General features: G+C 38.5%; 1 protein-coding gene across 4 annotated transcripts in view; it reads right to left on the bottom strand.

Annotated features, from left to right (window-relative positions):
- The window catches only part of DMXL1 (Dmx like 1), a 193,181-nt gene that overhangs the window by 6,704 nt on the left and 164,754 nt on the right, over positions 1 to 21,723 (bottom strand). For all 4 annotated transcript variants that reach the window (XM_053566527.1, XM_053566526.1, XM_053566528.1 and 1 more), the window contains 4 exons: positions 13,080 to 13,207; positions 8,834 to 8,926; positions 8,276 to 8,367; positions 4,625 to 4,677 (listed from right to left, as the gene is read on the bottom strand). In XM_053566527.1, coding sequence (XP_053422502.1) covers positions 4,625 to 4,677; positions 8,276 to 8,367; positions 8,834 to 8,926; positions 13,080 to 13,207 — 366 coding nt within the window. The remainder of the gene's footprint in view (positions 1 to 4,624; positions 4,678 to 8,275; positions 8,368 to 8,833; positions 8,927 to 13,079; positions 13,208 to 21,723) is intronic.

Raw genomic sequence — 21,723 nt, 5'->3', positions numbered from 1 at the left:
GTGGCTCAGTCGGTGGGGCGCCGGCCCCATATACCGAGGGTGACGGGTTCAAACCCGGCCCCGGCCAAACTGCAACCAAAAAATAGCCGGGCGTTGTGGCGGGCGCCTGTAGTCCCAGCTACTCGGGAGGCTGAGGCAAGAGAATCGCTTAAGCCCAGGAGTTGGAGGTTGCTGTGAGCCGTGTGAGGCCACGGCACTCTACCAAGGGTCATAAAGTGAGACTCTGTCTCTACAAAAAAAAAAAAAAAAAAAGAAATACAAAGAAGCAGGAAAATATAACCCATAAAGAAAAGAAAAATTCATCAATTGAAATTAACCCAGAAGGGCGGCACCTGTGGCTCAGTGAGCAGGGCGCCGGCCCCATATGCCGAGGGTGGCGGTTTCAAACCCAGCCCCGGCCAAACTGCAACCAAAAAATAGCTGGGTGTTGTGGCAGGCGCCTGTAGTCCCAGCTACTTGGGAGGCTGAGGCAGAAGAATCGCCTAAGCCCAGGAGTTGGAGGTTGCTGTGAGCTGTGTGATGCCATGGCACTCTACCGAGGGCAATTAAAGTGAAACTCTGTCTCTACAAAAAAAAAAAAAAAAGAAAAAGAAATTAACCCAGAAATGACACAGATGAGAGAATTAGTGGATAAGAAAATGAAGTCATTATAACTGTATTTCATATGTGCAAGAAGCTGGATGAGCAAATTAGAGATATAAAAGATGCAAATCAAAATTTTAGAGATTAAAAATATGATGAAACATAAACTGGGTAGGAGTAATAGCAAACATGGCAAAAGATTAGTGAGTCTGAAAGACACAGCAGCAAAATATCAGAAATACAAAAATACAATTAATATTTTTCTTTAAAAAGTCCATCCTAAATAATTTCAGGGAAAAAAAAAAATTTGTATTCAGCTCAAAGTTCTCTTTGGCATAACAAAGAGTGCGGATTCTGGAGTTAGCCTGCCTAGGTTTAAATCCTGTCTGGGTTTAAATGTGTACCTGAAGTAAATGATCTATGAAAGTCTCAGTTTTACCATTTGTAAAAGAGGAGACGGTATCACCTGCCTAATAGGATTGTGTCTGGACTCAGTTCGTATACACAGAGCACATACAGTACATAGCAAATACTAAGTAGTCAATGAAATTCATCTTCATGTGAACATGTGACTAAGGAAAACTAATCACGGAGAAAAGATTTTTGAAATTTTCCATCACTTTGAGATGGAACTTTCCCAGATTAAGGTATATATATATATATATATATATATATATATCTTTCCCAGATGCACAAATTTTTAGTACACCCTGATGAGGTTTGATGAATGGATACACACTAAGAACAAGACAGAGGTATTTTCATCATCCCAGGAAGTTCGCTCACATCCCTTTGTAGTCAATCCGTTTTCATCACAAATGAAACGTTAGGGTGTTACTCACCGTGCCCGGCTTCTTCCTTCAATGTGATGACTGAGAAGCCAGCCAACCTCCTCCCCGGTCTCAGTAGGTCATGCTATTTTATTGATGAATAGTATCCCATTACATAAACATACCAGCTTTCTGTTGGACACTGGGTTTTTTTCTAGCTTTTGGCTACTATTTAAACATTCCTGGATACCTCATTTCTCTCATGGATGATGCTTTTGGTGCTCTATCTAAAAATGCACCACCAAACCATTTGGATTTTCTCCTGTTTCTTTCTAGATGTTTTATAACATTTTGCGTTTTATATGTAAGTTTATGATCCATTTTCAGTTAACTTTTGGTAAATGACCTTAGGTAAAGTCTGTATCCAGGTTCATCTTTTTACATGTGTGTGGATTTTTTTTTTTGCTTTTTTTAGAGATAGGGGTCTCACTCTGTCACCCAAGCTGTGGTCAGGTGGCACGATCATAGCTGACTGCAGCCTTCAACTCCTGCCTCAGCCTCCTGTGTGGCTCAGACTACATGCCACCACACCCAGCTGATTTTTCTATAATTTGAGGAGACAGGGTTTCATTATGTTGCCCAGGCTGGGCTTCAATTCCTGCCCTCAAGAGATCCTCCTAAATGCTAAAGTTAAAGGCATAAGCCTCATCATTTTTTACATGTTGCACTCAGTTGTTCTAGAACTATGTGTTGAAAAAAATATCTTCTCTTCACTGAATTGCCTTTGTACTTTGATCAAAGATCACTCCACTATATCTGTGTGAGCCCTCTATTACTGGGCTTCCTATTCTGTACCACAAAGTCTTCATTACTGTAGCTTTATAGTGAGTCCTGAAATCAGATAGTGTGAATCCTCCAAGCTTTTCTTCAGTATTTCATTAACTATTCTAGGTCCTTTGCCTTTCCATATAAATTTTAGAATCAGTTTGCTGGTATCTACAGAACAGCATGCTGGGATTTAGATTAGGGTTGGGCTGAATCTATAAATTCCTGAGTTACAAACATCCAATTACATACAACTTGACATCTTAGTAAGACTGAGTCTTCTAATCTTTGAATGTGGAATACTTTTCTATTTTTTAAAAATTTTCTTCAATTTCCTTTTTTTTTGAGACAGAGTCTTGCTTTGTTGCCCTTCGTAAAGGGCCATGGTGTCATACCTCACAGCAACCTCAAACTCCTGGGCTCACGTGATCCTCTTGTCTCAGTTTTTCATTTTTAGTAGAGATGGCGGACTCACTTTTCCTCAGGCTGGTCTCAAACTTGTGAGCTCAAGCGATCCACCTGCCTCAGCCTCCCAGAGTGCTAGGATTACAGGTGTGACCCACCCTGCCCAGCCTAGATCTTCTTCAATTTCTTTCATCATTTTTATAGTTTTCTATGTACAGACCCCATACATATTTTGTTAGATCAGTGGTTCTCAAACTTCCTAATGCCACAGCCCTTTAATACAGTTCCTGTGGAGTCACGACCCGCAGGTTGAGAACAGCAGTGTTAGATTATGCCTCAATATTTCAGCATTTTGAAATACTGATACTATTTGAAATGATGATTTCTGAAAAAATTTCAAATTGCAGTTGTTCATTTTTGGTACATCAGAAAACAACTAAATTTTGGACAGTTAACCCTTGAACAATTCATGTTTGAAATGCATGGGTCCACTTGCATGTGGATTTTTTCAAATAATATACTGGAAAAGTGTTGAAGATTTGAGACAATTTGTAATAACTTGCAGATTAACTACATAGCCTAGAAATATAAAAAAAATTAAGAAAAAAGCATGTCATGAATTCATAAAATATATGTAGATATTATTCTATTATTTACTACCATAAAAGATACCCAAATCTATTATAAAATCAAAATTTATCAAAACCTATAAAATGTCTGCCTGCCACTGTAGACAATTCATCTTGCAAACAGAAAACATAAACTTACGACATCGATAAATGCAGTACCATACTGTAAAAGTATTTTCTTCTCCTTATGATTTTCTTAATATTCACTTTTCTCTAGCTCACATTATTGTAAGAATACAGTAGTACAGGGTATGTGCTAATTGCTTTGTTTATGTTATTAATAAAACTTCTAGTCAACAGTATGCTTTAGTACTGGCAGTCCCATAGTTACAAACATCCAGTTACATACAACTTGCACTTACAAATGGAGGCAATGACAGAAAAGTCTCTGAGTTACAAACACTGACTGAAGTACAACTTACATTTATGAACACAGGCTATTACAGGGAATAGGTAAATGTACCTGTTTCAATTTACAGACAAATTCATCTTAAGAACATATCTACAAGGCTGGGCAAGGTGGCTCATTCCTATAATCCCAGTGCTCTGGGAGTCCTGAGGCAGGTGGATTGTTTGAGCTCAGGAGTTCAAAACCAGCCTGATCTCTACAAAAATAGGAAAACCAATGATGTACTGGTGGGCACCTGTAGTCTCAGCTACTCAGAAACCTGAGGCAAGAGGACTGCTCAAGCCCAAGAGTTTGAGGTTGCAGTGAGCCATGATGCCATCATTTACCCAAGGCAACACAATGAGACTGTCTCAAAAAAAAAAAAAAAAAAAAAAAGAACAAACTTGCAGAATCTGTCTCATTCATAACCTGGGGACTGCTAATAGTTAAGTTTTTAGAGAGTCAAAAGTTATATGTGGATATTGACTTCGAAGAGGTCAGTGTTTCTAACTCCTGCCTCATTCAAGGGTCATCTGTACATTGACCTTATATCCTATGACTATGCTATATTTGCACATTAGTTCCAACAGTTTATTTTGTACTTTTTTTTGGGATATTCTACTCAATTTGTTGCCTGTCAATAATAAAGATTTATTTTTCCCTTATAATTCTTTATTCCCTTTGCTTTTCGTATTACATTAGCTAGGATCTCTAGTACAATGCTGAATAGGAGTGGTGAGTGGGGATGTAATACTGAATGATAACTGATGTTCACAATGATGACCTGTGGCTATCAAAGTAAAGACAAATAAACAATTTTTATACTATCTGTCCTACTACACCTCACCAAGGCATAACGAAGCACTAGTTATGTATATTATGTCTATTTTGCAAATTCTGCCAACACGGGCAATATAAACCTCACAGGCTAATAAATATGTCATTAAAAACAAATACACTTAAAAATAATTTTCAGTTTATGAGTTTGTTAACTTACAAAATTTATAAATGCTTTCAAAACTTACCATGGACTAAACTATTGGTGGGTGCTACAAGAGTATCCCACAAACATATGTTTCTGGAAGAAAAAAAAGATTACTTTTTGAGTGACATATGAGTTAACAACAGAACAAAAAATTAAGTATGTCTCACATAATTATAAACATTTTAACTGAACTTTGCTCTCACAGAGCTAAATTTATAAAAGCACCACATAACAAGTAAGCAACAAGTTTACATATGGTAAAATTTTATAGAAAATGTAAAAACTACTAGTTTAGAAAATGAATAAATTTTGGATTCATGTAGATTTATAAATAGCACTATATGAAGCCTGAATATGGAAACTAGTTTTTATATTCATTGATTCTCTAACATTTGGACTAACATATATAGATAGCAGGAGATACTGAATTTTCTTTAGCACAAAGAAAACTTACTTCTACTATAGACTGATGTATCTAAAAAATTTCTATGGAAGAGGAGCTGAAGAATCCATACTTTTACAGTTCTGTTACTGGCACAAAGGGAGGCCTTCCTGATAAATATAAAAGCTCAGCAACCTTTAATGTCAGAACTCAGTTGTATGAGGGAAGCCAAAAATGGGATGTGGAGATGGAAGCAGGGGGAGACACTTTCTTGCAAACTTAGCTTTTCTTTAGGGAGGATGATGTGAGGGGTCTGTCACAATTTGTCGCCTGTCAACAATAACTGTCACTAGCTACTGTACAACTGACAAGACTTCCTGAATTTCCTGTTTACTTGTGAAACAGTAATAATATCTATCTATTTAGGTTGATGCAAAAGTAATTGCAGTTTTTACACTGTTGAAATTTGCCATTTGATACTAGAATACATTCTTAAATAAATGTGATTATGCTATACATCATTTTATTTATTTTATTAAATCATAACTGTGTACACTGATGCATTTATGGGGTTCAGTGTACTGATTTGATATACAATGTGAAATGCTTACATTGAACTGATTAATACATCCATCACAATTATATTCTTTTCTTAATAGTTTTGAAATGTACTATTGCATCATACACATTAGGTGAGGTCCCCCCAAATATCCTCACCTCCTCTCCCCTCTTTTTCCTCTTCTCTTCTCCTTTCTAGACTATAGTTATGTTTTACCATTCATATGAATCTGTAGGTGATTATATATTGCTTTCATACTAGTATTGAGTACACTGGATTTTTTTGTTTACATTCTTGAGATACTTTACTAAGAAGAGTATTTTCCAGCCCCATCCAGGTAAACATAAAAGATGTGAAGTCTCCATCCTTTTTATGGCTGCACAGTATTCCATAGTGTACATATACCACAATTTATTAATCCATTCATGGGTCGATGGGCACTTGGGCTGTTTTCATGACGTGGCAATTATGAATTGGGCAGCAATAAACATTCATGTCTTTGTTGTAAAATGAATTTTGATCAGCCGGGTATATACCTAGTAAAGGAACTGCAGGATCGAATGGTAGGTCTACTTTTAGTTCCTTGGGTATTCTCCAAAGTTCTTTCCAAAAAGGTCGTATTAGCTTGCATTCCCACCAGCAGCATAGAAGTGTTCCCTTCTCTCCACATCCATGCAAACATGTGTCGTTTTTGGATGTTCTGATATGAGCTAATCTTACTGGAGTTAGATGATATCTCAAAGTGGTTTTGATTTGCATTTCTCTGATGATTAAAGATGATGAGCATTGTTTCATGTGTTTGTAGGCCATGCGCCTGTCTTCATCAGAGAAGTTTCTGTTCAAGTCTCTTGCCCACTTAGAAATGAGGTTATTTGTTCTTTTCTTATTGATTAGTTTGAGTTCTCTGTGGATTCTAGTTATCATACTCAGACCTTCGTTGGAAGTATAACCTGCAAAAATTTCCCATTCTGAAGGTAATGCACATTTCTTGCTTTATGTTTTTTTGTGCATGACTTATTACTTGCTATTTTATATTTATATTGTACTATGGAAATAATGTTAGACAAAAAGCAAATATGAGTGATTTTTCTCATTCAAATTGAAAATGGGTCATAAAGCAGAAGAGACAATTTGCAACATCTACAATGCATTTGGCCCCAGAAATGCTAATGAATGCACAGTGCAGTGGTAGTTCAAGAAGTTTTGCCAAGGAGACAAGAGCCTCTGAAGATGAGTGTAGTGGCTGGCTACTGCATGTTGGTAACAACCAATTGAGAACAATCATTGAAGTGGATCCTCTGACAACTACATGTAAAGTTGCCAAAGAACTCAACCTCCTAGATTCATTCCACATTTGATGCAAATTGGAAAGGCAAAAAAGCTCGATAAGTGGTTGCCTCAGGAGCTGACTGAAAATCACAGCGATCGTCATTTTCAGGTGTCATCTTCTCTTGTTCTATGCAACAACAACTAACCATTTTTCAATCAGATTGTGACATGCAATAACAAGTGGATTTTATATGACCACTAGCAACAACCAGCTCAGTGGCTGCACTGAGAGTAACCTCCAAAGCACTTCCCAAAGCCAAACTTGCACCAAAACAGGTCATGGTCAGTTTGGTCTGTGGCTGGTTTCTGAATCCTGGAGAAACCATCACATCTGAGAAGTCTATTCAGCAAATTGATGAGACGCACCAAAAACTGCAAGGCCTGCAGCCAGCACTGGTCAACAGAAAGGGCCCCGTTTTCTCCATGGCAAAGCCCAACTGCACACTGCACCACCAACACTTCAAAAGTTGAATGAATTGGTCTACGGGTTTTGCTTCATCTGCCATATTCATCTGACTTCTTGCCAAATGACTAACACTTCTTCACCTTTTTTTTGAGATTTTTCTTTTTGAGACAGAGTCTTACTATGTCGCACTTGGTAGAGTGCCATAGTGTCACAGCTCACAGCAACCTCAAACTCTTAGCTTAAGTAGTTCTCTTGCCTCAAGAAAAACACTTCTCTAGTTTGTCAAATCCTGAAGCATGGGTTTTTGTGCAACAGGAATAAACAAACTTTCTTCTCATTGGCAACAATGTGTTGATTGTAATGGCTTCTATTTTGACTGATAAAGATGTGTTTAAACCTAGTTCTAATAATTTAAAATTCATGGTCCAAAACTGCAATTATGTTTGCAACAAACTGGTAATAGGGCCACAGTGAGCATTAACCGAATTAATTAAATAACATGGCCAATAAATATTAGTTTTTTTTTTGCCTCAGATTTTCTTTTTTTTGCAGTTTTTTGCCGGGGCTCGGTTTGAACCTGCCGCCTCCGGCATATGGGGCTGGGGCCCTACCCCTTTGAGCCACAGGCACCACCAGCCTCAAACTTTCTTAACACACAGGGAATAACATAGAGAAATGTTTCTTCCACTTACAACCAAATCCTTTTCTTCACTATCTTAAAAACTGGACATTGGAAAATTAAACATACAGAAAAAATGGATTTTGTTTTTTAATGGCATCAGAATCTCAAGGTAGCCAAAATAGCTCATTTGGGAGAGCAGTGGACTAAAGAATTTCCCTAGCTTTACAATTAGGACACTAAAAATGTTCTAAGTAAATAAATGAGTCTTTACAATAAAAATACTATACCTAATGGCATAACTAATAAAAACATTTTTTGAGACATAGGACATAAAGCAATAAAAAAAGTTCAGCTATACATACACATACTTTAGTCTCAGCTATTATTTCTTACCTATTGTCTGTTGAAAGACCAGCAGTGGCTATCAAAGAGGAGGAACTAACGAAGACAAAATCATTTGCTGTTTTGTTATGACACTGCCATGTCTGGAATAGTTACAAACAATTAACGTTATTGCTTTCACTCTTTAACCACGTAGATGTAGTGTTCTAAAAGTGATCATACAGCTTATAGCTTTTTAAAATCTTTGTGTCTTTTGTCCCTCTGAACTTTAGAAAAGTTGTAACAAAAAAACAGAGAACTTTCATATAACTTTTATCCACATTCATCAGTTTTTAAAAATTTACCAGCTTTGTTGTCTCTCCTTCTCTTTCATAGATGTATACACATACTTTTCCTGAACCATTTAAGTAGGCTGCATACATCACAACCCCTTATGAAGCCCTTTGCTCTGTTTAACCAAAAGTTCCATGAGAACAGTAAAGTAATTGGGTACACAGCAGAAGATTCTATTTATTGGCTTTCCTAATTTTTTGCCTCAAATACATATTGTTGCTTCTTTAAGATAAAACTTCAAATTTTATATAAAAGTAGGAGGAATTTTTGGCTTACCAGGTATGGCTTAGGCATGCTTCCAGTAACTGGACAACATTTCCAATTTGTTTGATACAAACTTAAATATCCATCAGCATCAACTATTCCAAACTTAAGAGAAAAAAATATTTAAAAGTGTTTAATATAAATGTAAAAGCACATATTTATCTTTACTATCATGGTTACTCCCACATTCTGACTTTTTTCCCCACATTTTGACTCTTAAACATTTGATTGATATATCATTTGACTTTCATTTCACCTATGTATAACTCAGAAAAGCATTCACATAGTGCTTAAAAAATTCCAGGATGGGCGGCGCTTGTGGCTCAGTTGGTAAGGCGCCGGCCCCATATACCGAAGGTGGCGGGTTCAAACCCAGCCCCGGCTGAACTGCAACCAAAAAATAGCTGGGCGTTGTGGCGGGCGCCTGTAGTCCCAGCTACTTGGGAGGCTGAGGCAAGAGAATCGCTGAAGCCCAGGAGTTGGAGGTTGCTGTGAGCTGTGTGATGCCATGGCACTCTACCGAGGGCCATAAAGTAAGACTCTGTCTCTACAAAAAAAAAAAAAAAAAAAAAAAAAAAAAATTCCAGGATGAACGTAAGGGAACCAATATTAGATACCCATTTTATTATACTAATCAACAGCATAATCTGTATTTTCTCTATAAACATTGCAAAAATAAGGTACTGGGTTAGCATATAAGCTATATAACAACAAAGCTTTATCATAACTAAGATACAAAACGTCATTCATTTTGGAAAAGACAAAATAAGGACTCTCAAACACAGTAAGGGAAAACATAAACAAGAGCAGAAAGCAAAACAGTAAGAGCATTCCCCAGTAGGAACTCAGGGCAATTTTGACTTGAAAGACATCCTAATAACACAATAAGGGGGTGAGTGATACAAATGTGAAGGATGAGTAAAATGCTAATTTTTAAGATTATAAAAATAATGCATGCTAATATAAAGCATGTAATATAAAACAAATGCCTGCTTTGGATTCTTGCTCTACTCCAGATCCAACACCTATTAATTAACAATTTGGTATGTTTTCTTCTCTGATTATTTTCTGTGAAAATTCAAACATTCACACATATAACATTTTTTAGAAGTAGGATCACAATATACTATTTCACAGTTACATTTTTTATAACTATGTCAATACATGTATTTCTAGCTCATTCTTGAGCTTCATAGTATTACACTTTATAGGTGTGTTATAATTTAAAACTCTCTTTAGATGGTTTTCAATTTTCTCTATTATAAAGAGTACTGCTTTGAGCATTCTTATAACTACACAGAATAGATATATAGAAATGGGAAAGCTTTGTCAAAGAGCACCATTTAAAATTGATAAATAACACTAAAATTCAATCCTGAGTGGTAATATGTATTTACAATTTCTTTCTTCTTACACTTTGGCCAACAATAAATGTTATTAAAATTTTAAATATTTGTCAATTTTATAAGGGAAAATCATCTTATTTTGATTTACATTTCTTCAATCATTAATGACAGTCATTGAACATGTATGGTTTTTTTGTACATTGTTCATATCCTTTGTCTACTTCTCCATTAAGCTGTCTTTTAAAAAACTGGATTGACAGAGTTAATAACAGACATATTAAAATGCTGCTTTTTTTTGGGCGGTGCCTGTGGCTCAGTCGGTAGGGCGCCAGCCCCATGTACCGAGGGTGGGGGGTTCAAACCCGGCCCTGGCCAAACTGCAACCAAAAAAAAAAAAAAAAAAAATAGCCGGGCGTTGTGGCAGGCGCCTGTAGTCCCAGCTACTTGGGAGGCTGAGGCAAGAGAATCGCTTAAGCCCAGGAGTTGGAGGTTGCTGTGAGCTGTGTGAGGCCACGGCACTCTACTGAGGGCCATAAAGTGAGACTCTGTCTCTACAAAAATAAAAAAAAAAAATAAAATGCTGCTTTTTATATTTGTTATGGTATTTGTCTAGAGTCTATTCCTTTTTTCTGACTTATGTTTTCTGGACTAGATCTGTGTATGTTCTTCAGAAGGGGTATACACATGGATGTGTTAAGTCTCTGTATGATTCAACGTGTTATTTTGTCTTCAAATTTGAATGAACTTTGGGTGGAAAGTGACTCCATTCACATTCCTTGTTCATCAGAATTCTATAATTATTGTTCTACTGTCTATTTGTGATCTTTATTTTTGAGTGTCATTAATGTCATTAATTTGGGCAAGAAAGGAGAGTTAGTAGCCATTTTCATCCCATTCCTGTTCAGAAGCTTATAGAATTCTCTTCATCCTTGAATTAGAAAAACAAAAAATAATTGGATTTGTGCAGATAGGTGCTTCTTTCTCAATACTTATTACTTATGTTTATAATTTGTAGGCTTTTCCTGTTATAAAATTTTATTCTTTGCTTGAGGTAATATTTATTATTCCTTTGAATATTATTTCTCCATCATTTTTTTCTTCTTTTGAAATATTTCCTGAGTTATTTTCATAATGGAATTTCTTAATTTGTGCTTCTCAATCACAAACTTGATTTTCAACGATTTCCATTGTGCTATTCAGCTGTCCTAAAGAGCAGTTCTCCCACTGACCACAACTTCCGGGAATTGTATCATTAATTTCTGAGAACTCTTTCCTGCCCTACTGTCCTTGTTTCTTACTAGTCTGATTTGTTTTGTAAATGTAATATATTCCTGAATGTCTCAGATCATTTATTTTGCTTACTACCTCTTTTCAGGCTCTTAGTTTTTCTGTAATGTTCACTAACTTTTGGCAGTCCATTGCTACTTACAAAATGATAAATTCATCAGAATTATTGTGATACACAGTGGGCTGTCTCTTCCATTTGCCTCAGCAAGCTTCCCTGCTGGAGGAGGTAGCACGCTTAGGTGTAGTGCTCCATCATTGCTAAAGTGAATGATTAGTAAGTTGCCCAACTTACTGGGCAAGGCAATGAATCATTTGTTGTTCCTTAAAATAGCCTACGTGGAAGGCTGTACTTAATGTTAAAGATAAAATATAAGTTGGATTATAGATGTTCTCAAGTACCATCCTATTAAATTTGATATTGGGATCCTTGAAAAGTTCTTAAAAAAACAATACGATCTTGCTCATATTGTTGTCATATAACTATGTTGCATGTCATATAACTTTATTGCTAAGGACTGAGGTACAGAGTATGGTTAGGAGCAATATAATATTGACAACTGAAGTGGAAAATTATGACCGTATGAAGGACATCAATAGGAAATACAACCAAAAATAGAGCACAATTATAAAGGTTTCTGCATTAAATCCCCATAATTTCCTATTAAGGAGAAAGACTGTGAAATGGAAATGGAACCATGTGACAAACCTGGGAGGCATAAAGGTCGTAGCATACAATGACACACATAACATGCAAGGAGAGCTAAAGGTTGAGGGGAAAGGCAAGATGCACCATCAGCTAGGGTCTGTGGGAATAATTTTTGGTGAAGGATGGTCCTGAAGACAAAGAGAAGGCTTGATTTACCCTTCAACTGTTGTTTAAAGGAGTAGTAAGATATTGGGGGCAAAGAGAGGCAGTGTGAGGAAAGCAGGATTATGGGAAGTGAAGACAGTTAAGAGCCCTATGTCACAGGTTGGCAAACTTCTTAACAGTATGCATTTCTAATTAGTTCCCAGATGTTACTTGCAGCTCAGTGCTGGATCATACTTTCACTAGTACCAAGAGATCAAGTAGGAATATTTATTAATCAAAAGTGTGTACTTAAGGTGAACATATAATCATTTGGTTCATTAAGAATCATTTAAATGAATTGTATTGAACATACATACTTCCAGGAATAACCAAATGAATTTAAGTGACCTCTGAGAAGAGTTAAAAAAGGTTTCATAAAGGGCGGTGCCTGTGGCTCAGTCGGTAAGGCGCCGGCCCCATATACCGAGGGTGGCGGGTTCAAACCTGGCACCGGCCAAACTGCAACCAAAAAATAGCTGGGCGTTGTGGCAGACGCCTGTAGTCCCAGCTACTCGGGAGGCTGAGGCAAGAGAATCGCTTCAGCCCAGGAGTTGGAGGTTGCTGTGAGCTGTGTGAGACTACGGCACTCTACTGAGGGCCATAAAGTGAGACTCTGTCTCTACAAAAAAAAAAAAAAAAAAAAAAAAAAGGTTTCATAAAGGTTAATATTTTACTACTAGCTCACTTAGCCATTCTTTCAGAAACCCAAAGTAGTGATCTTTATAAGCATCCAATACAATCAACCCTTTTCACCATTTACATTTTTACATACTACCTTATTTCCCTGATAGTTAAATCTCATTCTTGTAACTCTTGAGTTGCCACCAGACCGAAAACAGGTTATTTGTTGAGAATGGCCCCATTCAAACATTCGGACACTTCCATCTTGAGCTCCTGTCAGATCTGCATTATAAGACAGCAAAAAATGAGAATTTATTTCTATAATCTTTGGGAAAACTTAATTCCTAATTCAATATGGAAATCTTTATGGAAGAAACACCTAAGAAATGAATCACAGTCGATTTAAATGAACTTACCTCTGTATAAAATGTTTTTTGAACATTTTTCATCATAAAAAGAGTTACACATGTATGACACACTTTCATTTGACTAAGAACATATCATCCAACAAAACAGTAGAAACATTCAAATCACACAGCTATAAATTGTATTTCCTTTAAAAACTATCTGTTTTTTTGAGACAGGGTCTTGTTCTGTTGCCCAGAACCCTGCTAGCATATAGCAGTGTCACCAAAGCTCACTGTAACCTATAACTCCTGGACTCAAGTGATCCTCCTGCCTCAGTCTCCTGAGCAGCTGAGACTACAGGTATGCACCACCATACCCTGTTAATTTTTCTATTTTTTTGTAGAAACAGGGTCCCACTGTTGCTCAAGCTTGTTTTGAACTCTTTTTTTTTTTTTTTTTGGTAGAGACAGAGTCACACTTTATGGCCCTCAGTAGAGTGCCGTGGCTTCACACAGCTCACAGCAACCTCCAACTCCTGGGCTTAAGCGATTCTCTTGCCTCAGCCTCCTGAGTAGCTGGGACTACAGGCGCCCGCCACACGCCCGGCTATTTTTTGGTTGCAGTTTGGCCGGGGCCGGGTTTGAACCCGCCACCCTCGGTATATGGGGCCGGTGCCTTACCAACTGAGCCACAGGCGCCGCCCTTGTTTTGAACTCTTAATCTCAAGCAATCCTTGGCCTCCCAAAGTGGGTAGTACTATAGATGTGAACCAGCGTGCTCAACTACTCACTATAACAAATTCTTGGGATTATTAAAGAGCCGATCCTTATCAGTCACATTATTAATGTTTAAGTGTATACGTTTTTCCCTGAAAAAGTAGATTATAGAAAGTTATGAATGCCATACTAAAGAAAAGCAATCATTCCTAAAATTTAAATATATATAATCTATTTCATTGAGGAATATCAACAAGCTAAATGATCACAAATTCTTCATTTTATTATTTGTGTTATATTAGAAAACTTAACTTAATCTGAGAAAATTTCCTTCCTACAAAAGGGACTAAATAATATGAAAGTCACTGGACAGTTGTGAGAAGTAAACAAAATCATATACATAAAAGCACTCGAAATAAATCTAATATATAACACTCAATTTATAGTAAGTATAATTATCAATATTAATGTGGTATTAATGGGGGTAGTTAAAAATTAAAACATCTAGCAAATTACTAGTCACATATTCATCAAGTTTCCCCCATTCCTTACCAGGTAATTAAAATAAACGAATTACTTCAAGATGGGCAGGGATAGAAAGGTGAGCAGAATTTCTTGAGACTGAAGATGATGACCCTTCCACTTTCACCACAATGCACTTGCTTAGCTAACTAAATTTAAAAACCATTCATTTTTTTTTTTTTTTAATTTTTAGGTGTCAAAAAGAAATTCAGAGCCCACAGTGGCATGTGCCTATAATCCCAGCTACTTAGGAGGCTGAGGCAGGAGGACTGCTTGAGCTTGGTAATTCAAGGGTGTAGTGTGCCATGATCGCACCTATAAATAATCACTGCACCCGAGCCTGGGTCACATAGTGAGACCCAATTTCTGAAGAATAAAAAAATTTAAAAAATATTTTTAAAAGCAAAGAAATTAATTGGGAGGCCTTTAGGCTAAGATGGCTCCAGGGCCATGGGTTCCTACATGAGCAAATTGAAACCCAACTCCACGGGAATAGTAAAAGGAAACTTAAACTTAATCAAAAACCACCAACTAGTCAAACCCGGCCCTGGCCAGCTAAAACAGCAAAAACCACCAACTAGCAGGGTGAGGTGGCTCACACCTGTAATCCTAGCATTTGGGAGGCTGAGGCGGGTGGATTGCCTCAGCTCACAGGTTCAAGACCAGCCTGAATCAGAATAAGACCTGGTCTCCAAAAATAGCTGAGTGTTGTGGCACACACCTGTAGTCCCACCTACTCAAGAGGCTGAGGCAAGAGGATGCTCAAACCCAAGAGTTTGATGTTGCTGTGCGCTATGATGCCACGGCACTCTACCAAAGGTAACAAAGTGAGACTCTGTCTCAAAAAAAACAAACAAATAAAAACAAGAAAAACCCCACCAACTAACTTCCAATTAGAAATTTATCCAGAAACTGCCAAGTCTCTAAGTACTTTCCATTTTAACCAATCAAATCTTTGTCTTGGGCTTGGCGCCTGTAGCTCAGTGGCTAGGGTGCCAGCCACATACACGGAAGCTGGCGGGTTTGAATCCAGCTCAGGTCTGCCAAACAATAATGACAACTACAACCAAAAAAATAGTCGGGCGTTGTGGTGGGCACCTGTAGTCCCAGCTACTTGGGAGGCTGAGGCAAAAGAATCTCTTAAACCAAGAGTTTGAGGTTGCTGTGAGCTGTGATGCCATAGTACTCTACCGAGGGCAAAAAAGTAAGACTCTATCTCCCCCACCCCCACCCCAAAAAAATCTTTGTCTTGCTTTGTTCTAAACACCTTATAAAAGTTTCCCCTCATCTTGGTGAAACCCTTGCTACTTGTGGTTTGGTGCTGCCTGATCCATAAATTTGAGCTAAATGTTCAAATAAACTCATTAAAATTTTAATTCACCTACATTTATCTCTTAAGAGTTGTAGTATCAGGGCAGCACCTGTGGCTCAAAGGAGTAGGGTGCCAGCCCCATATGCCAGAGGTGGTGGGTTCAAACCCAGCCCCGGCCACAAACTGCAAAAAAAAAAAAAAAAAAGTACATAATCAATCACTATTCTTGTTGGACTTACGTAAATACTAAGAGCAAATTTAATGTCATTAGACCTATTCTGAAAATGAATTAGTGTAATTATCTTTACACTATGGTTAAAATGTGGTTAGCCATTGAGTGATGGACTGTGGTCTCATCACTTTTACTCATCTAGGCTTATATAGAACCTGCCATATACCATGATTTCAACAAATATTTGTTAAAAAAGGAAAACATATTAAACATTATTAAAAGGAAAAAGAATGACCCAGTGTGGCATAAAATAGATATATTTGTTCTTTGTCCCCAGTCCTGGCATAGAGGTACTAAAATCCTTGATTTTCCTGAGGGATAGGAATGGCTTTGGTCATCATAAAGAGCAGGTGAATTTACCCTAATGAGGTGACTTATAGTGAATCCCTTCAATAGTCTATTGGAACTCACAGCCTCAACCACAAAACTGCAGAAAAGGGTAGTAGAAGCCGGAGATTATAAAAACTCTTTTTTGGGGGCGGCGCCTGTGGCTCAAACGAGTAGGGCGCCATACCAGACGTGGCGGGTTCAAACCCAGCCTTGGCCAAAAACTGCAAAAGAATAAAAATAAAAAATAAAAAATAACAACAACAAAAACCAAAAACTTTTTTTTTTTCCTTTTTTGAGACAGAGTCTCACTTCATCACCCCTGGTAGAGTGCCGTAGTGTCATAGCTCGCAGCAACCTCCGACTCCTGGGCTCAAGCAATTCTCTTGCCTCACCCTCTGGAGTAGCTGGGATTACAGATGCCCGCTACAACACCCGGCTATTTTTAGTAACAGGGACTCCCTCTAGCTCAGGCTGGTCTTGAACTTGTGAGCTCAGGCAATCCACCCTCCTTGGCTGCCCAGATTGCTAGGATTACAGGCATGAGCCACGGCACAAAGCCTTCTATAAAAACTCTTAAACAAGGAGATTTCACATGAACGCGTCCACGTGTGGGAAGAGCGAACATCCCAACTCCATCCTGCATTTAGGACCCTTCCAGACATTACCCTGTATACCTGTTTATCTGTATCCTTTACGTTTCCTTTTAATAAACTGGTAAATGTAAGTAAAGTGTTTCTCTGAGTTCTGTGAGTCATTCTAGGAAATTAATCAAACTTGAGGGAGTTGTGGAACATCTGATTTATAGCTGGCTGGTCAGAACTATAGGTGACAACCCACAACTTATAAGTGACTGACCTCCAAACTGTGGGCAGTATTATAGGACTGAGCCCTTAACTGGTGGGATCTGATTCTAACTAGGTAGACAGTGCCAGAATAGGACATTCAGCTGGTATTTGAAGAGTTAGAAAATGGTGTGGGGTGGAAAAAACTAACACATCTATACCAGAAGTGTTTGTGAGTGTGTAGAAAAACAGAGTGTGTTTTCCCACCTTGAAAATTACAAATGTATTAGATTAACTTCTAAAAAGTTCTTTGGAATAGAAGTCAAGAAGTAGTGGCTTATAATGACTAAGATTTTTTAAAGGATCTTTTCCAAAGGAAGAAAACAGCTATTTTATATTACCTGAATTTCAGAGTAGGATTTTTAAAAATCCTGTCTCAACATTTTCACTTTTAAAGCACTTATTGTTCCAATAAATTACCACCTGTGGGATTTGTTCACAGCATGAAAAGATATGCTGAAAAAATCCAGTGATTAGTTTAACCAGCTTCTTTCTCACCTCTCTTAGTCATGGTAGTTCTCTGAATAGTTAAAGTGTTTCTCTATCAAGAGAGCAGAGACTGAAACTAGGGGAGTCTCTTTATTTAAATTCATGGGCTTGAGGTAGAGAATATTCATACAAACTAGCCACCTATCAGGACACATGCTGAGAGAAAATGAGGTCCTTCAACATCTCAGGAAACTTCCAAACCAGACTGTATAGAGTAAGGATAGTTTTAAGCAACGCCAAATATTTCTTGCAGTGGGGTTATATTATTTGAACTTTATTAAATGCATTTTGTCTCCTTACTCTACAGGCTTCATGACTGTTTTTGTAGTTCTCACTTCAAATTAAACTTGTGCATAAAAAAAATACATTCTTCGAGCCGCTCCTGCCTCCGAGCCACTCGTGCCTTGGAGCTCCAGCACGGCAACTCGCAACATGATCTGCCTGCAACTATACTAAGGAAGAGGGAACAAATATTCATTAGGCCACGTTAAGAATTTTAGAATGGGGCAGCACCTGTGGCTCAAAGGAGTAGGGTGCTGGCCCCATATACCAAAGGTGGTGGGTTCAAAGCTGGCCCCAACCAAAAACTGCAAAAAAAACAAAAAAAAACTTTAGACTTATATAGAGCAGGTGTTAGAAGAGGAAGAAACCGAAGATTAAAGGCACTAAATGAGGGAGGAGAGCAAGATGGCAACCCAGTAACAGCTTCCTTGCATCTGGGCACCGTGAGTCTGGGGAGATAGGACTCCAGGCATCTCTGGCTGGTGGGATCTGCCTATCATCTCCCCTGTGAGGATACAGGGAGTCAGCAAGAGACTTCTGGACCCCAAGAGGAGGACTAAAACAGTGGAAAACCGGCAAGTGGTCGCGTGTTTTCAATCAGTCTAAAACCGCCCGCAACTGTAAGTTCACTAGCAGCGAGACTGCAAACCAGAAAGGCCTTACCTGTGAACTGTTTTGGTGTCTTTGGACTTGGCACTCAGTTGAACTGCCTTAGGGAGAGCCTGAGCGGGAGTGCGGAGAACTTTGGCCGTTGTCTAGGGCCCCAGTCTGAGCCGCTGAGCCAGACGGAGCTAATAGTGTTTGGCTGTGGGTCACAGGGAGCCATTGTGAGTGATCTGCCCCGGCAAGCTCCACCCTCAGGGTCGCAGAGCTAGAATCCGGGTGGGAGCTGCTAACCTAGCAACTGAGTAGCCTAAGGGTGAGGTCTGAGCCGCCCTGCAGCCCTAACCCTCAGGGGCAGAGTGAGACCGGCTTTGGCACACTGGGTAAGTGGATAGCCACTTCAGCAGTGATTCCAGCGACAAGCACTTTCCTGGGAAAGCTTCTGCTCAGCAAGTTTACAAGTTCAAAGTGCCTTTTAAGTGGGCTGAAGAGAGATTTAGGGTGTCTACCTGCTGGGGTTTGAGAAATCAGCAGCCTCCAGACGTATCAGAACTGTGATTAACATCTCATATCCCAGAAGACCACGTGTTGCACAGACAATATTCATCAACATATACATACTGCTTTGTTTTTGGTTGTGTTTTTTTTTGTTTGTTTGGATTTTTCTTTTTTATTTTGATGTTGTTTTGTTTTTTAATTTCAACGTTTTCCACACAGATCTTTTTTCTTTCTCAATTTTTCTAGTTTAATTATAATACCCATTGCTGCCTTTTTCAATAACTAGAACTTCATTTTTGCTAGTGTTTCTATGGCTATTATTTGGTTTTTCGCCCAATTTTACCCCGTAAAGTTTTCTGTTTGCTTGTTTTGGTTTGATTTATAGCATTTTTGTCTTTCCTCTCTACTTGGTGAAGGTGGGGTACTGTGTCTGATCAGGTTAGCAAAGAGCTGCTGACCTCAAGGGAACCACCCAACTGGGCACACCCAGAAGGTGGGTTTTTTTTTAAGGTTGTGTCAAAGTACCCTACTGTACACCTATATTGCTCTGTCTCCCTCTTTCTGTGCCTCTCTTCTTTTTGTCAATATTCCTTTTACCCACCCCCTCTCCTTTCTCTATTTTTTTTTTCTTTTCACTCGGTCCTCCTTTCTTTCATCCCTTTCTTACTCTTCAACCTTCTCACCCTTCTGGTCCTGTACCAAAAGGACTCATCGAACCCTTAGTCCACAGGGACGATAACTTAAAGAGCAAGAGGAAGTGAAAGGAAAATTAGGGCAAGGAAACAGATAAAAGAAATCACTCATGAGGAAGAATCAGCAGAAAACTTCAGGCAACATGAAGAACCAGTCCAGAACAACCCCGCCAAAGGACCATGAGGTAGCTACTGCAGAGGATTCCACCTATAAAGAAATGTTAGGAATGACAGAAAGGGAATTTAGAATACACATGATGAAAACAAGGAAAGAAATGATGGAAACAATGAAGGAAACTGCTAATAAAGTGGAAAATAACCAAAAGGAAATCCAAAAACAGAATCAAATAAGAGATGAACGATATGAAGAATATAGAAAGGATACAGCAGAGCTGAAGGAACTGAAACAGTCAATTAGGGAACTTAAAGATGCAATGGAAAGTATCAGCAACAGGTTAGACCATGCAGAAGAAAGAATTTCAGAGGTAGAAGACAAAGTTCTTGAGATAACTCAGATAGTAAAAGAGGCAGAAAAGAAGAGAGAGAAAGCAGAACGTTCACTGTCAGAATTATGGGACTTTATGAAGCGTTCCAACATACGAGTTATAGGGATCCCATTAGGGGAAGAAGAATGCCCCAGAGGAATGGAAACCATACTAGAGAATATTATAAAAGAAAATTTCCCAAATATCAGCAAAGATTCTGACACATTGATTTCAGAGGGATATTGGACCGCAGATTACCTCAACTCTAACCGAGCTTCTCCAAGACACATTGTGATGGACCTGTCCAAAGTCAAAACAAAAGAAAAGATTCTGCAAGCTGCCAGGAGTAAGAGCCAGTTGACCTACAGGGGCAAATCCATCAGAGTGACCGCAGACTTCTCTAATGAAACTTTCCAAGCAAGAAGACAATGGTCATCTACCTTTAATCTACTTAAACAGAACAATTTCCAGCCCAGAATTCTGTACTCTGCTAAGCTTAAAAATTGATGGAGAAATCAAATCATTTACGGATATACAAACATTCAGGAAATTCGCCACAACAAGACCAGCTCTACAGGAAATACTTCAACATGTTCTGCACACTGACCACCACAATGGATCAGCAGCAAAGTAAGGACTCAGAAATTAAAGGACAGAACCTAACCTCCACACTGATGCAACAGATAAAACTAAGCAATGGACTCTCACAAAATAAGATGAATAGCATACTACCACAATTATCAATTATCTCAATAAATGTTAATGGCTTGAATTCCCCACTGAAGAGACACAGATTGGCTGACTGGATTAAAAAACGCAAGCCATCCATTTGCTGTCTGCAAGAAACACACCTGGGGTCAGCGCATGTGGCTCAGTGAGCAGGGCGCAGGCCCCATATACCGAGGGTGGTGGGTTCAAACCCAGCCCAAGCCAAACTGCAATAAAAAAAAAAAGAATAGCCCGGCGTTGTGGCGGGCGCCTGTAGTCCCAGCTACTCGGGAGGCTGAGGCAGGAGAATCGCCTAAGCCCAGGAGTTGGAGGTTGCTGTGAGCTGTGTGACGCCATGGCACTCTACCGAGGGCAATAAAGTGAAACTCTGTCTCTACAAAAATAACTAAATAAATAAAGAAACACACCTGGCTTCAAAAGACAAATTGAAGCCCCGAGTCAAGGGTTGGAAGACAATTTTTCAGGCAAATGGAATTCAGAAGAAAAGAGGAGTTGCGATCTTATTTTCAGATACATGTGAATTTAAAGCAACTTAAGTCAAAAAAGACACTTATGGTCACTTTATATTGGTCAAGGGAAAAATACAACAAGAAGATGTTTCAATTCTAAATATTTATGCACCCAATTTAAATACTCCCAGATTCTTGAAAGAGACCTTACTCAGTCTGAGCAATATGATATCTGATAATACCATAATAACAGTGGACTTTAACACTCC

This window comes from Nycticebus coucang, chromosome 17 (genome assembly GCF_027406575.1).
Source record: "Nycticebus coucang isolate mNycCou1 chromosome 17, mNycCou1.pri, whole genome shotgun sequence".
Lineage (NCBI taxonomy): Eukaryota > Metazoa > Chordata > Mammalia > Primates > Lorisidae > Nycticebus > Nycticebus coucang.
Note: the sequence above shows the minus strand (reverse complement) of the source record. Positions and strands in the feature narration are given on the sequence as shown.